We start from the raw sequence: 15,355 nt of genomic DNA on the forward strand, positions 1-15,355 counted from the left end.
ATGTTATTGCATTACGCACATTACCCGGTGGGACAAATTATGGAAATATTCCAAGGCTATAAATTCTTTGGTGAAAGGAACTGAAATTATGTCCAGTAATGCACCAGAAATGGACATATAAAACTATTAATGCATTTTATTACAATTATCCTAAGAAAATATCCTATATATAATTAAAGTAAAAGAAATAAGATCAAAAGAACAAAATAAAGTCGAGTAGAATTTTCCTACTTGACTATATTAGAACGAAAAATGTTATTTTATCAAAGTAATTGGTTAGTAGCCGACGTGTTATCCGTTTGGGCCAATAATTCTTTCATTTCTTGCAGCTGCAATTCGGTGATTTTTATAGATTCAACTAGCTGCTGTATTTTATGATCACTAACTCCATTTACGAGCTTAACCTTCTTGTTATTACTCTCCTTAATATGATTGGACAAGACACTATTTTGAACGGTTCCATTTCCACGATCTATCAACCAGTCCCATATGAGACCCTCCGTATCGGTGACTATGTTATTTTTATTCGAGTCTTTACGGCGGGCATCTTTTATAATATTATCTTCGTAAACATGATAGAGTGTTTTAAAATTAGGAACGTAATTATATTCATTTCCATTAATTAAGATTGTTCCTGGAGTAATAATCTGGATGTTCGAAGTATTCTTAGAATGGAATAATAATCTAAAGAAGAAAATCAAGCAAATAAAAAAAGAGATAATTGTCATAATTCCTTGAACGGATGTTATGTTTACTTGTTGTAACATTGAGAAAGCGGAAAAAAATGAATTTTTGGTACTTGTATCTTCGAAGTTTTCTTCATTCTTCTCATTCTTGATAGTGGATGGTGATGATTTCCTTTTATTTACCGTCTTTCCTCTTCTCCTCGATTTTTTCTTCGTTGAACTAGCATTAGAAATTATTTTTTTGAGATCATCTACGAGTTGCTTTGTTGAACTTCTTTGTCCATCAATTGAACCTTTCTCAATGGTTCCTTTCAGCATTGATTTACCTGTCCAGACAACATTGGTGACAACTTTCATGTTCGTTGTGTTGTGATCACCCCAGGAATAGAAAAATCTCGTATGTACTGAAAATGAACTACCGTAAGGAACATCCGGAGATCTGACTATTTGTTTTACCATAAAAAAACTGTTCAAATCCATATGCTCGATGGTCTCTGTGACTATACATTTAGTTTGCTTCGGACCGAATGAATTGTTCAATTTTTTGGTATAGGTGATCTCTCTTGCGTTATTCACAAACTTTGGAATATCACAAACATTAAAGTTATTCTGGTTTTCGATGATTTTCTTAATATATGATGTGTCATCACCATACAATAGTGAAAACACTGTTCCTAAAGGAACTGGTATATTAATTTTTTCATCGATAACTGTATCGTCTTTTCCTTTTTGAAAATCAGGTTCCGTCGGATCATGAACTGGAGGTCCAATAGTTGGCAGATTAATAATTTCTTCTTCTGATTCATTATTGCTGGCTTGATGCTTTGAGTTTATGTTTGAGTCTTCATCACTTAAGATTTTCTTAATTTCAGATATCATTATCTTTGTGGTGTCCGCAACACCATCAAATGTTCCCTTTTCAATCATACTTTTGATCCAACTTTTACCAGTCCAATCAACAGAATTGTAAACTGTTAATTTGGTGGAGTTGTTTTTATCCCAAGAGAAAAGGAAAACAGTTTTCACTGAAAAGATATTCCCTGAAGGAACATCCGGGTTCTTGGTAATACTGAGCACTTTAACATAGTCTTCCAAATCATAATGCTCTAAAGTATCTGTGATCAAACATTTTGTTTTACTTGGACCAATGCTGCCTGATAACGGTTTCGTATATGCATAGTCACGAATTTTCTTTGTGAGGAAATTGTTAGGGATTGGCGATATTTCAAAATTTTTCTGAGCTTTAAGGATCCTTTCATAGTAAGAGACGTCTTCACCGTATAAAAGATTTACTACTTTTCCTAATGGTGCATTAATATTTGCTTCAATAACCAAATGATCATTATTGGAAGGTTTGAAATCAGCAGTGGTTGGAGAGTGTTTATTGGGACCCAATAAGTAGTTCGTAGATTTTTGGTTTTTACCAAGATCATTTGATTCATTGAAAACATCAGCATCAATATCGTCACTAGATGTCATATCTGTGCTATTAATATCAGGGTCATCGTCATCCAGGTCTCCATCGTCGTCATTGTCATCGGAATCATCAAAAAATGCACTGCTCGAATCGCTTATCGTACCGTCGTCATTATTACCGAAGCCATTCCTATATTTTTTACCTAAGATGATCTGATTCCATACATCTGTAATTAAATCAAAGGTAGCATCCCTTGACATAAAAGAGGCGAAGATGTACTTTGTATGCAACGTATCAATTACAATACCATTGGGGAAAATTCCGGCGGTAGTCTTTTTCTCAATCTGAACGATTTCCTTAAACGGAATGAAAACTGTACTGACCCATCCCAAAATGTTTGAGAAAAATCCAATGTGTGCATCAGATATATACATCCTTCCTTGTAAAAGAATATCACGAGATAGTGCACAACTATGATCGACAATTAACTTTTCGTTAGGATTAATATCGCAGTCCTTGAAAAGGGTATGAAATTCGCTGTTTTTCTTTTCTGAAGCATATTCAATACCTTCTAACTTGAAATCATCATTGCCAGAATCCAAACCCATTATTGCATGGATATTACCTGAGCCCGCAGTACTTGTTCTTGGCATTTGCTGTCCCTGATTTGTACTAAAGAAATCAGAACTACTATTCCTATTTTTGTTGAATGAATTTCTTAAATTAATTCCAGGGATCACTTTATTGCCTAAGTTCGAAGGTGAAAAAGATCTCCTGTTTAAGAATTTTTTGGACATACTTCTGAATTTTCTTTCGTCGGCATCATCAAAGGCCATATCGTTTGAATAAGAAGAATATCTTGAATTTCTTTTACTATTACCTTCATCACCAACGGCATTCTCTAATGCTTTGTTCGCGGGCAGTGTCTTACTTCTTGCCCTATGGCTAGAAAGGTTCGATTGTGAATTTTCAAACCTTGCCATGTCGATATAGGTACTATTACGATAACTTGTGTTTAATTCTTTTGGACCGAGATTATTGTTTACGTTACTTTTGCTAATATGACTCAAGTTTGTTGAACTTGCATTTGGATTATTATTGGTATTATTCTCGTCCAGATCAATAGTTGTATTATCAATATCAGAGGATCCTGCCACTGCCTCTAAAGTTAAGTTGCCTTTACCAAAGGTTGAGATTGCAGGCTCGTGTACTTTCAAGGGCTGAAATTTCACTTTGCCAACATTTGATCTATCATCCCTATCATTGTCGTTCTCGGTTTCAGAGTTAGAGTTTGCATTTACGTTTCTATTGTTAGGTGTCAAAGAACCTGAAAGGGGCGTAGTCGATGTATTTGTAGGTACCAGTTGAGTTGATGGTGAAAGAAATGCTTTGGAAAGAGGCGATAACTCTTCCTCGTCATCCCCTTCCTCTACTTGAGTATGTTTATCAGAGGCTGGACCAGAAGTGGGGGATAGTAAATAATCTAAATGACGCAAAAATGATGAACTGCGGTGGGCTGTGTTAGCGGAGGGGGAATGAATGAGCACTGTGTCATTGGGATTTTGGTTAGCATTTTCGGAAACAGGTAAGGGCCCTTGTTGCTGTGACAAGGGATGTTGCTGCTGCGCGTGGTGGATATGGAAATAAGGATGGCGAGTTGAACCTGTATGACTTTCACCTGAATGCGAAAATTCACGTTGTATCTCAGTATTTAAGGCTGAAATTTTAGGGACATGAGATATGGCACTATGAGCAATTGATAGAATAGTATCAAATAGACTGTTTGAAGAATTCTCAATGTCGTTATTGTTGTTAATATTATTGGGTGCTGACATTGAATCGATAGCTGGGTGCGAAGAACTTTGAGAGTCATCCTTCTGTAAGATGCTCAAAACTGGTCGTTCATTCTCAGAAGACGAAGAATTGAATGTATTTTTAGTATCAGTATGTTTGACTTTCTCACTTGCTCTATCTATAGTCACTGGAATATTAAAATAACCTTGTGGAGAAGTATTCGGTTTCTTCAAGCCAGCCTTAGAATTTTGTAGCGATCTTCGAGGTATGAAAGTCAAGTCTATACCATGTTTGTTCTTATTACTCTTATTACTAATATGACTTCTACTACTCCTTATTGAGACGATATCTGGTAGCTCTAAAGGCAGTGGTGGGATAGAATCACTAAAATGAGGAGTATGAGAATATTGAGCAGGAGAGTTTGAACCAGAGTTACCGGCAACACCTTCATTAGTAGAGCCTATGTCGGTCAGTACTCTTCTCTTAGCGATGGTCTTTCTGCCATTGTTGGCCCTTCTTAATGATAGGGATGATTTTGCTGCGGAATTGGTAGATTCCTTCCTTGTACGAGTGGTCTTACTTCTTTCCATAACAGGTTGCTTTTTCCTTGACATCAATTTCAGTTTCTTGAAAAAATGACCATCACTAAATGACCTTTTTTTGCGAGTAGCTTCATCCCTCATTGGTTAGGGATATCTGTACAGCTGCTGCTTCTATATATTTATATGTGATTAGCAATCAATATACCCTATTTTAGATGAATAATTTAAAGCAAAGGGTTAAGCTGGTGTTGAAATGCTCGAAGAAAATAAACTTGACTTAAAATTTAGACCAAATATTTCACAAATATGATTCAAAACGGAGTGTTTACAGCTATCTGTCCTAAATTTATCCCGTCTCATCATGTAAACAATAGCTTTTATAACTCAATAATTTTCCTTTTTTCTTCTTGTCACTTTTGCGGCTTTTAGAAGACGCCTATCGCTACACACGACGATGGACCACACATCTTATTGTAGTTTGAAGTTTATGTAAACTGTATACATATATAATTCATACATGCTTGGTTATGGTGGACTAACGTACACATTGCATGACAGCAAGCCTTGTTTGCTTATTTTTGCCTATCTTGCTCTGAAATGGCGCATTATCATCGGAAGAAAGGATCACAGTCATCAGAGGAAATGTAGGCTAACGGTCTTCAGCCCATTCATTTTCACGCCTAATGGCAGCCTCCTCCTCTGGAGTGAAGTCGTTGACGATATTAAACGTTCTTCTAATTTCCTCGGGAGACCTTCCCCTGATCATTTCAGCAACCACCTTGCAGCCAGCGTCAAGCAAGGGCTTGATGTTGAGGTAGTTTGCCGCCAGAATAATTTCGTATAGCATCTCTTGGTCCACTTTCAGGAATTCTCTGTCCCATGAGTCCACGGGAGCACTCTTTCTGGAATCGTCGTCATCTTCGTCAGGGAAGTTAGAGTCTCTGTGGTGCTCGGCCCATTCGATAACCTTCTGCAAAACGGAAGACCGAACATTGGGCACGGGCATCACAATCTCGTCGTCATCCTCATCGTCGTCGTCACCGTTATTGTTGTCTTTGCTTTTGTGGTTCGTTTCCGAGTCTGAATCTGATTCTGAATCTGAGTTGTTTTGTAGGTTGCTGTCATGCATATCGTTCAGATAGTTTTTCAATAGCAGGGATCTCTCCGCGATTTTCTTGTCTACGGTGAATCGTTCACCCTCACCACTCACTAGGACAACATTAGAAGTCACCATATCTGCGCTACGTTTGTTAGTATTCCTGTATTGTTTATAACGTCTTTTCTGTTATATCTTTGCCAACGTTGGGCTATCACTTTCTCTGCCCTCAATATATCAACCTATTTCTTCCCTTTCTCTTCTTTTCTCCAAGACGCCCGTTAAATCGCTGCAGGGTAATGTCATGTTACCTATTGCACACTTACTGTATTAAAGATTACGCTATATATATATATATTCTGGTGTGAGTGTCAGTACTTATTCAGAGATTAAGGCTTGAAGGAAAACGAGCTGGAGACGCCAAAGTTGCTGTATACGCTGGCGCTCAGATCATCGAGCGGCTGCACAGAATCCAGAGTGGCCAGGTATTCGTTCACGCTGCCGCTATGGGAAGACCCGGCAGTTGTTTGAAGCATTTCTTGGCAACAGTCTTTCATCGACATAGCGAAAACTGCCATTTGATACTGTTGCTGATCTTCTTGGCCAGGTTTTTTCTTGGCTATTGTCTTTATGCCGACCTTGTTCATTATGAAATGGAATGATTCATTTATTAGAGACTCTAACACTATGGATGTTGCTGTGCTTTCGATACATTGGGTCAGTTCATTCACCAATTGATTAAAAACTAGTGTGTTAGAGTGAAAACTTGTTAAAGCATCCGCGTCAAGCGTCTGTGACAGAAGAAACTCCTGTCCACTGGAATCTTTAGGAAGCAAAATAGACGTGAGGTTATTATTATTTTGCTGGAATATTTGGGAATTCGTGTTCCGGAATATGTTCGTGAGACGAGAACTAAATTCTTCTAACGTTAGAGTATCTCTTGGGTGTATGCCGTCAAATTCAATTTCGATTTGATTTGTAATTATTTCATTGTAACTCAACCACCCCTTGTTAAGAATCCACCATGATAGTGATAGGAAAGCTTGCTCATTAATATACACTTCCTGGCCTTCTTTCTTTGACTTTTTTGCTGCCATTACCATTGCATCATCCGCTTTGTCCTCCGGATCGCTCCACCACGATGTAACCCAGTTATAGAACCTATTCTGTAGTTTGTTGCAGTTTTCCTGCTGCATGGTTAATTTTATTGCGGAGTCCAGGTACTCGTTTCTTGTCAGGATATTTAGTTGCAGTCTTGTTAAAAGAATCAGCGACGATACTGTGTACGTCACTGTCACCAGCTTGATCAAACTCTTTAGTTCTAACTCGTTCCACAACTCAGCTTTACTTTTTAACGGCGAACTTTCTCTGCTTTCACTAGACTTTGCTCTAGTCAACTGGTTCTTTTGGTCCTTTAATTGGGTAACGATGCTGTCCAAATTCAAATCGTTTTCATTCAAAACCATTCTCCATACAGGAAGTAGCTCGTATATTGTGTACAACGAGTCTTCCTGTGTCTGCTCGAACCTTCTTTTGATCTGTTCTTTGATGAAGTGTTGCTCAGTAATCCGTAACTGCTGTTTATACAACCATCTCTTCACGAAAAACACTACCACCGACCCTGTGGTAAATAAAGCAGCTATTCCAGTCAATGAAATGAGTACCTTTCCTCGATGTCTCTGCAGAAGCGAACGTGATCTTTGATTTGGGGCCATCCTTTTAGTGGTTTGCCTCCTTGTTTCGTGCTTCTGCTTTTACGATGACTAGTATTAACTACCTCAATAATATACCCCATGCTCATATAAGTCGAATAACGCCCTTATCATTACACACGATTACCAAAATGCAAGGAATTTTTAAGGAAAAAGGGAAATATTCATACATTCACGCAAACTCTACTACTTGTTAACGACATCTTAGCTATGATCGCTCAATAGTGTCACTACAAACGCATAGACTACGACGTGTGGCAATAATAACATACCTTTTATATGTCAGAGGGAAAAGTAGACGAATTTATGGCCATCACTGGCGCTGATGACGCTGCTATTGCCACTCAATTCATCGAAATGGCAGACGGGAACTTGAACACAGCCATATCATTGTTTTTCGAAAATGGTGGGGCTGCTTTACTGAGCAGTAACAACACACCTACTCCGTCTAATTCGACTCCTATGGCGCCCACCTCTGTAGATTCAGATGCCGATGCACAATTAGCGGAGAGGTTGCAAAGGGAAGCTTACCAACAACAACAGCCTGACCAAGATTATGTCAGGCCACCTGATGAGGCAAGACATGAAGTACTTACTGAAACTTCAGGATTCCCAATTTCTTACGGCGGCATTGGCGGAAGATTTGAACCATTGCATAGGGTGAACGACATGTTTGACGAAGGAAGACCTGAAAGCATTTTTAATCAACGATTGGATGACACAAATACTAATACATACATCAATGACAACTCTTCAGATTCCTTGGACTCCGAGGAAGAAAATGACGACGACGAATATGAGTATGTGGAAGAGCCGGTCATCGAACTTGATGAAGACGGCAATATCAAGGAGTACACCAAATTAGTGAGAAAGCCTAAAACCATTTCCAAGGAGCAGAAATTAGCTTTGTTATTTAGGCCTCCATTTTCAATCATGTCCAAACTCGACTTAGACGCTGCAAAGCAAAAGGCAAGGGCAAAGCAAAAATGGATAATGATTAACATTCAGGATTCAGGAATCTTCCAATGCCAAGCCCTCAACAGGGATTTGTGGTCGTCCAGACCGGTAAAAACTATAATCAAAGAGAACTTCGTTTTCCTACAGTATCAATATGAATCACGTAATGCCCAACCCTATCTTCAGTTCTATCACTTGAATAATAAGGATGATTTGCCCCATATCGCGATACTGGATCCAATTACCGGTGAACGTGTCAAGCAATGGAATAGGGTTGTTCCCATTCCAGAGCAATTCATCTCAGAAATCAACGAGTTTTTGGCCTCATTTTCGCTAGATCCAAAGGTCCCTAATCCCACGGTTAATGAACCTCTTCCTAAAGTGGATCCAACAACTTTGACCGAAGAGCAACAAATGGAATTAGCCATTAAAGAGTCATTAAATAATAACTCGAGCAAATCAAACCAAGAAGAAGTGCCGAGTACTGGCGAAGAACAGAAACGAGTACAAGAACCGGATCCATTCAGTACCATTGAAGCCAGGGTGCATCCAGAACCGCCAAATAAACCAGGGATCACTACAAGAATTCAAATTCGTACCGGTGATGGCTCCAGACTAGTTCGTAGATTCAATGCTCTGGAAGACACTGTGCGTACTATTTACGAGGTTATCAAGACAGAAATGGATGGTTTTGCCGATTCAAGATTCACACTAAATGATCACCAAAGAGAGGACTTGATTGATAAATTAAACATGACCATAGCGGACGCCGGCTTAAAAAATAGTTCTTTACTACTTGAGAAGCTTGACCCTGAAATAGAATAAACAAATTGTATGGTGGCAGGTACCTAGATGTAATTAGGTATGTAAGCACTTATAACACGACGGAAATACCCGGATATTGTATTTTTATTTTTTTCCCATTAGCACGCCAAACATAAGAAAAAACGCATACAAAGACGTAAAGGAATAGTTCATAGGTGTAAATACAAAATATATATCACATTTAAGCATAGCAAATTGCAAAAGCCGAACAAAATGCGTATAGCGATGCATCTGCCGCTGTTGCTTTTATACATATTCTTACTACCCCTTTCAGGTGCAAATAACACAGATGCTGCACACGAAGTTATAGCAACGAACACAAATAATTGGGCCGTATTAGTATCCACGTCGCGGTTCTGGTTCAATTACAGGCACATGGCTAATGTCCTTAGTATGTATAGGACTGTAAAGAGGTTAGGTATACCGGATTCACAAATAATATTGATGCTGAGTGATGATGTGGCCTGCAATTCAAGGAATCTATTTCCTGGAAGTGTTTTTAACAATAAGGATCACGCTATTGACCTTTACGGAGACTCTGTAGAGGTTGACTACAGAGGTTACGAAGTTACCGTGGAAAACTTTATAAGGCTGTTAACGGATAGATGGACAGAAGACCATCCTAAATCTAAACGGTTGTTGACGGATGAAAATTCAAATATATTCATCTATATGACAGGACATGGTGGCGATGATTTTTTAAAGTTCCAAGATGCTGAAGAGATTGCTTCTGAAGATATTGCAGATGCATTCCAGCAAATGTACGAAAAGAAAAGATACAATGAAATCTTCTTTATGATAGATACATGTCAGGCAAACACAATGTATTCCAAGTTTTATTCTCCAAATATTCTGGCTGTAGGCTCTAGTGAAATGGATGAAAGCTCGTACTCGCATCACTCGGACGTAGAAATAGGGGTTGCTGTTATTGATAGATTCACCTATTACTGTTTGGATTTCCTAGAACAAATCGATAAAAATTCCACGTTAACTTTGCAGGACCTCTTCGATTCATTCACCTTCGAAAAGATTCACTCTCATGTGGGTGTCAGGACTGATCTGTTTGATAGGAATCCGTCAGAAGTATTGATTACTGATTTTTTTGCGAATGTGCAAAACGTAATTCCTGATGATTCAAAACCTCTTTCCGTAAGTCATTATCATCATTACAAAGATCATATCGATACTGCTCAGTATGAGCTTAACAATAATGTGCTGGATTTGGCCTTGGAGACTTACCGCAAAAACAATCAATCCTCCAAGATTGAAAAAAAAATCAAAGACATCAAGTCTACTAGTGTATTGGATGTTGATATAGATTCCAACGAATGTTTCTTCACCTCCTTCAAACAATCAGCTACCATAATACTGGCGCTTATAGTAACTATTCTGTGGTTCATGCTGAGAGGAAACACTGCTAAAGCAACCTATGACCTGTACACTAATTAAAACACTTTTATCCATTTTTTTTCGTATAAGCATATTTTACATCTTTATATATATTTATTTTTTTTTTTTTTATTTTGGTAGAATAGATTACATATACAACTTTTTCATAATGTCAAACTATAGAGTTTTATTTCACATAACGGAAGAAGCCTATTGGAGCCATGAGTATAATAAAATATGACCTCAACACTAGCCACTAGACTCTCGACATATTCTATTTCATTAATACTGCAGCGCATCAAAATTATAAAACGTTGTTACTCAGCTCCCGTACTCAGAGATTACCAACAAGATGCTATAGATGCATGTGTGAATTCTATTCGACAGGGCACCAAGAGAATTGGTGTATCATTAGCCACTGGTGGTGGTAAGACAGTGATATTCTCAAATCTTATCAATCAATTGCGCCAAAACTATTTTAAAGAACGTCAAGGAAATTTTAAATCGTTGATCCTGGTTCACAGGAGGGAGCTGGCCTTACAAGCGACGGCCACTCTTAAAAAAATATTCCCCGACTTAAAGGTTCACATAGAAATGGGAAAATATGATTGCGATATTGAAGATTCTGACGTGATTGTTGCATCTGTTCAGACGTTGATTAGAAGACTCCATAAATATGATACTAATTCAGTGAATCTCATCATCATTGATGAAGCACATCATTCTGTGGCTAATTCTTATAGAAGTATCTTAGATCATTTCAAAGCTTCAACTGCAGAAACCAAAATCCCTGTTATTGGCTTTAGTGCGACTTTCGAAAGAGCAGATAAAAGAGCTTTGTCAATGGTAATGGATAAAATTGTGTACCACCGGGGAATACTGGAAATGATCGATGACAAGTGGCTATGTGAGGCAAAATTCACGTCAGTCAAAATTGAAGCAGACTTATCAGATGTAAAAAGCACTGCAGATGACTTCCAGCTGGCACCGTTATCGTCTCTAATGAATACGAAAGAAATTAATGAAGTAATTCTGAAAACTTACCTTCATAAAAAGCAAGAGAAATCACTAAAATCAACATTACTGTTTGGCGTTGATAAAGCCCATGTACAAAGTTTGCATAAATTATTTAAAGACAACGGTATTAATACGGACTATGTCACCTCGGATACAAAACAGATAGAACGAGATAATATAATTCAAAAATTCAAAAATGGGGAAACTGAAGTACTCATGAACTGTGGAATATTCACAGAAGGAACGGACATGCCAAATATTGATTGTATACTACTGTGTAGGCCCACAAAATCGCGTTCACTTTTGATTCAAATGATTGGAAGAGGTTTACGGTTACACCATTCGAAAGACCACTGTCATATCATCGACTTCATTGGAGCTTCTAGTGTTGGAGTGGTTTCAGCGCCCACTCTACTGGGTATAAGGAGTGATGATATCGAATTTGATGATGCTACAGTTGAAGATTTAAAAGCAATCCAAGGAGAGATAATAGCTAAACAACAAAAAATCGACGAAAGGTTAAGGGCTTTATTTCAGACTGATGAAGCAGCAATGGAAAATGTAACTGAAAGAAATAGCGTTGCCGATTGGATTCACAGTGCAAATTCGGTTGATTTAACCTTGTGCTCCTTTGATAGTTTTAGGAATTTTACACAGAGCAATAACTCATATCCATCTGGCAAGGAGTTTGATGAAGCTTCTGAAGCTGTAAAAGAAATGGAGCTGTTGATGAACTCACAATATCCGTGGGTGAAATTTGCCTCAAATGCGTGGGGCCTCCCTTTAAAAGGTAAGAATCATTTGAGAATATACAAAGAAAAATCCGAAGACAAATTGTCGATGGTATATCATCTAAAAATGTATCGACAATTACCGTGTTTTATAACAAATAAATACGCGGACTATGTTCCAAAAAGTATAATAAAAGACGCTAATCTTTGGAATGTAATGTCAAAGGTGGAAAAAATCATAAATACTCTAAATTCGGACTTGGAAGGACAAACAATGCAATACCAGGCAATATCTAGTAAATACTCGAAATGGAGACAAACAGTTCCTACGTCAAAACAAAGAGACTTTGTTTTCAGAAAGCTAAAGAAAGTATATGGTGAGTCCTCAAAAGATTTTATTAGATTATCTTTGGATGATGTTACTACTTATGTAAATACTAAGATGACGAAAGGAGATGCTTCCAACTTAATCTTTGCCAGCAGTTTGGCACCTGTCTACCCGTTGAAATCATTGTTACGAATATTAGAATATCAAAAAAGAAGATCTTTTATAAAGTGAAATCCGTAGCTACATAAATGTGCATATATTAATATACAGTCACTAGTACATATGTAAACGTCGGACCACTCGTATATGCATTTTCTTTTGGATCACACCCTTTCTGAACTATGCAATGAATAACGTTAAATTCAAATAAGTGCTTTAGCCTTACTCTGCGTACTAGAAAATGAGCTGCAACATTTCTTATTAACCCTCATTTTCATTTGACTCTTCATTTTCATGAATGTACTGTTGCAAAGATATTTGTCTAATTTGATTCAACAGGTCCTCATCTTGCATTCTTTCTGCCTGAAGGACAGCTAAATCCTTTTCATTAATAAAGGTTTTGATGTTTTCAACCACTTCGATTGATTCTTTTGACGTAGGCATTGGTGGTAATACGTCAAACTCATATACTTCATTATCAGACCAGATAAATGATGGAATTGCAGCCATTACAGAAGACTCCTCAGATAGTATGGCGAATCTTAATAAGTTAATTGGGATTCCCGCAATAAAGAAAGGTGATTGCAAGTTGTTAATGTTATTGTGATCTTGCCCATCATTTGAATCGATTGTAACGTTTCCTCTATGGTAATCCTGTAAAATACTCGACATTTCATCATGCAAAAATGTTACCTCTTCGTTTCTATTCCAAAGTAACGGGAAGCGGGCCATATATGCCTTTAATTCCAAGTTTTCTGCCGAATGGCCATCAATGGATAAATCTTTAGTTAGCGCATGATCGCCCAAGAGTTTCTCCTTGAAAAGTTCTGACAGTTGTAAAGGATGATGCTTAAAGGCTTTTAGAAGCGCATTGCGGGCGGAACTCATCTCATTTATTCTTAGGAAGCTTAGTACTACCGCCAAGGAAAATCCTAAAGTATTCCACTGTTTATAACAGTTCATTAATGGAGAGTTGGATAATTCTATAATGTACTGATAGTCATTATTCAATAGAAAATAGTGATCGAGGAAATACCTGCATCCTAAAGGATCTTCCAATGGGCTCAGTGACCAGAGAACTTTTGTCCATTCACTAGCAGTTCCTATAACACCTCTTTGAGCAAGAGATTGGATGTATCTAAATATTGCCAAGTAAAACTGTCTGTTGAAGAAGTATATATAAGGTAGTTGACAATTCAAGGAATCGAAAATAATATTTGCTTTCAAAGCTCTATCAAAGACAAAGAGTGCTCTTTGTAACAATCCATTAGTGTTTGATCTATCACCTTGCCTAATAAATATCAAAGCAACTTGTAGCAGTCCAGGCACATGATACGGAAATTTAGAAGAAATCAAATTTATAAGGGCTTCATGATCAGGGTGAACAATAACACTTAAGTAGAAGTCCATCATTGATTTCTTGCTCAGGTCGGAATTTAAAGGTTCGAACTTATAAAAAGAAATGAATTTTTGCCACTGACTGACATCGTTTTGGATAACATCCTTCCAATCTAACGGCCTTTCCCATAATTGCCAATCTAAAAGATCATCAGAACTTAAAAGTTTCATAGAGAGCTCACCTCTTTGAGTTGGGATCCAATCATCTCTGATCTTGGTAAACTTCAAATGTTGCGGGTGCATTCCGGGGCCATTAGGTGCCAATCTATGATCTTTTCCGCCCCAGTTTCTAATTAATCTTTTCAGTCTCTGAATCTGTTTCAGCTGCTGAGGGGAGACAGGTGTGGATGTCATCGAATCAATATCTTCAAGAGACTCTGGAGATATATCGTCAAATAAAAGTTTGAATTCCGTATGGGGGTCCAATTTCTTGAAATCATTTTGAAAAAATTTGCAAGAATGCCTCAAACATGAAATGGGGAACTTTGTGAAGCCCGGATCACTTTCTAAGCTTAAAAATGACTTCCAAGGTTGGCTAGATGCTTCCTCTGGTTCAGATGCCGTGAAGAAACCTTCCTCATTAGTGTCATCATTTTTAGTCTTACCGTACTTCAATATATCAGTTTTTTTGAACTGTTGGATAATCTTGTCGAATTCTTCATCATCATCATCATCATCGGAACCCTTGTCTTTTGCAGCCTCGGCGGTATGGTTTTTTTGCTTCCTTTTTGCCTTTTTATTCTTTTTCCTTCTAGAAGACTTGGATGCTAGTGTAATTCTTTTAGGTTGACCATTACTTTGAGTATCACGCTCCCCAGCAGCAGCAGCTTCTTCATCCTGCTCAGACATTTGTCCTTCATCAGTGCTATTATCTGAATCACGTACGTTATTCATCATAGAGAAGATGTTCTCCCGTTTCTGAATATTACCGGCAGTACTTTTACCACTCGTCATTTTATTCGCATTTGAATTCGATAGCAGCGACTCTAGCAGAGCATTATCATCTTGTAATCTCCTTAATGCTCTAGAGCTCATGTTCGAGTACTTTACAAATATATTTAGATGATTCAACGACCTGTATGTTAACCTTCAACTGGTGGACTGTATGTACTACCTATGGACATTTTTCACTATACGTTGATGCAGTAGTGAACATATTGCTCGCATAATGTTACCCGTTTATACCTCTATACGATTATTAAGGGAGGGTAATACTTTCTCAATTTTTTTTTTTTCAGTTTTTAATATTATTTCCTTAAGATTTTTCGGTGGCGTTTCGCGACAACTTACGAGAAAAAAAAAAA

The 15,355-nt window shown here is 37.7% G+C and overlaps 7 protein-coding genes across 7 annotated transcripts; 3 read left to right on the forward strand and 4 right to left on the reverse strand.

Annotated features, from left to right (window-relative positions):
• Positions 1–263: 263 nt before the first annotated feature.
• YSP2 (Ysp2p) lies at positions 264–4,580 on the reverse strand (the record flags this gene model as incomplete). Its single annotated transcript, NM_001180634.1, has 1 exon — positions 264–4,580. One exon carries the CDS (start codon positions 4,578–4,580, stop codon positions 264–266), a length of 4,317 nt encoding a protein of 1,438 aa, NP_010613.1.
• A 508-nt stretch (positions 4,581–5,088) lies between these two features.
• On the reverse strand, positions 5,089–5,673 carry SKP1 (SCF ubiquitin ligase subunit SKP1; the record flags this gene model as incomplete). The annotated part of the gene is made up of 1 exon (NM_001180636.3): positions 5,089–5,673. The coding sequence occupies one exon, from the start codon at positions 5,671–5,673 to the stop codon at positions 5,089–5,091; it is 585 nt and encodes a 194-aa protein (NP_010615.3).
• Positions 5,674–5,924: 251 nt separating this feature from the next.
• On the reverse strand, positions 5,925–7,250 carry PEX3 (Pex3p; the record flags this gene model as incomplete). The annotated part of the gene is made up of 1 exon (NM_001180637.3): positions 5,925–7,250. One exon carries the CDS (start codon positions 7,248–7,250, stop codon positions 5,925–5,927), a length of 1,326 nt encoding a protein of 441 aa, NP_010616.3.
• Positions 7,251–7,526: 276 nt separating this feature from the next.
• UBX5 (DNA protein crosslink repair co-factor UBX5) lies at positions 7,527–9,029 on the forward strand (the record flags this gene model as incomplete). The annotated part of the gene is made up of 1 exon (NM_001180638.1): positions 7,527–9,029. One exon carries the CDS (start codon positions 7,527–7,529, stop codon positions 9,027–9,029), a length of 1,503 nt encoding a protein of 500 aa, NP_010617.1.
• Positions 9,030–9,242: 213 nt separating this feature from the next.
• GPI8 (GPI-anchor transamidase) lies at positions 9,243–10,478 on the forward strand (the record flags this gene model as incomplete). The annotated part of the gene is made up of 1 exon (NM_001180639.1): positions 9,243–10,478. One exon carries the CDS (start codon positions 9,243–9,245, stop codon positions 10,476–10,478), a length of 1,236 nt encoding a protein of 411 aa, NP_010618.1.
• A 177-nt stretch (positions 10,479–10,655) lies between these two features.
• On the forward strand, positions 10,656–12,725 carry IRC3 (double-stranded DNA-dependent ATPase; the record flags this gene model as incomplete). The annotated part of the gene is made up of 1 exon (NM_001180640.3): positions 10,656–12,725. One exon carries the CDS (start codon positions 10,656–10,658, stop codon positions 12,723–12,725), a length of 2,070 nt encoding a protein of 689 aa, NP_010619.3.
• A 189-nt stretch (positions 12,726–12,914) lies between these two features.
• On the reverse strand, positions 12,915–15,086 carry RQC1 (Rqc1p; the record flags this gene model as incomplete). Its single annotated transcript, NM_001180641.3, has 1 exon — positions 12,915–15,086. The coding sequence occupies one exon, from the start codon at positions 15,084–15,086 to the stop codon at positions 12,915–12,917; it is 2,172 nt and encodes a 723-aa protein (NP_010620.3).
• Positions 15,087–15,355: the final 269 nt, after the last annotated feature.

Source organism: Saccharomyces cerevisiae, chromosome IV (assembly GCF_000146045.2).
Source record: "Saccharomyces cerevisiae S288C chromosome IV, complete sequence".
Classification (NCBI taxonomy): Eukaryota; Fungi; Ascomycota; class Saccharomycetes; order Saccharomycetales; family Saccharomycetaceae; genus Saccharomyces; species Saccharomyces cerevisiae.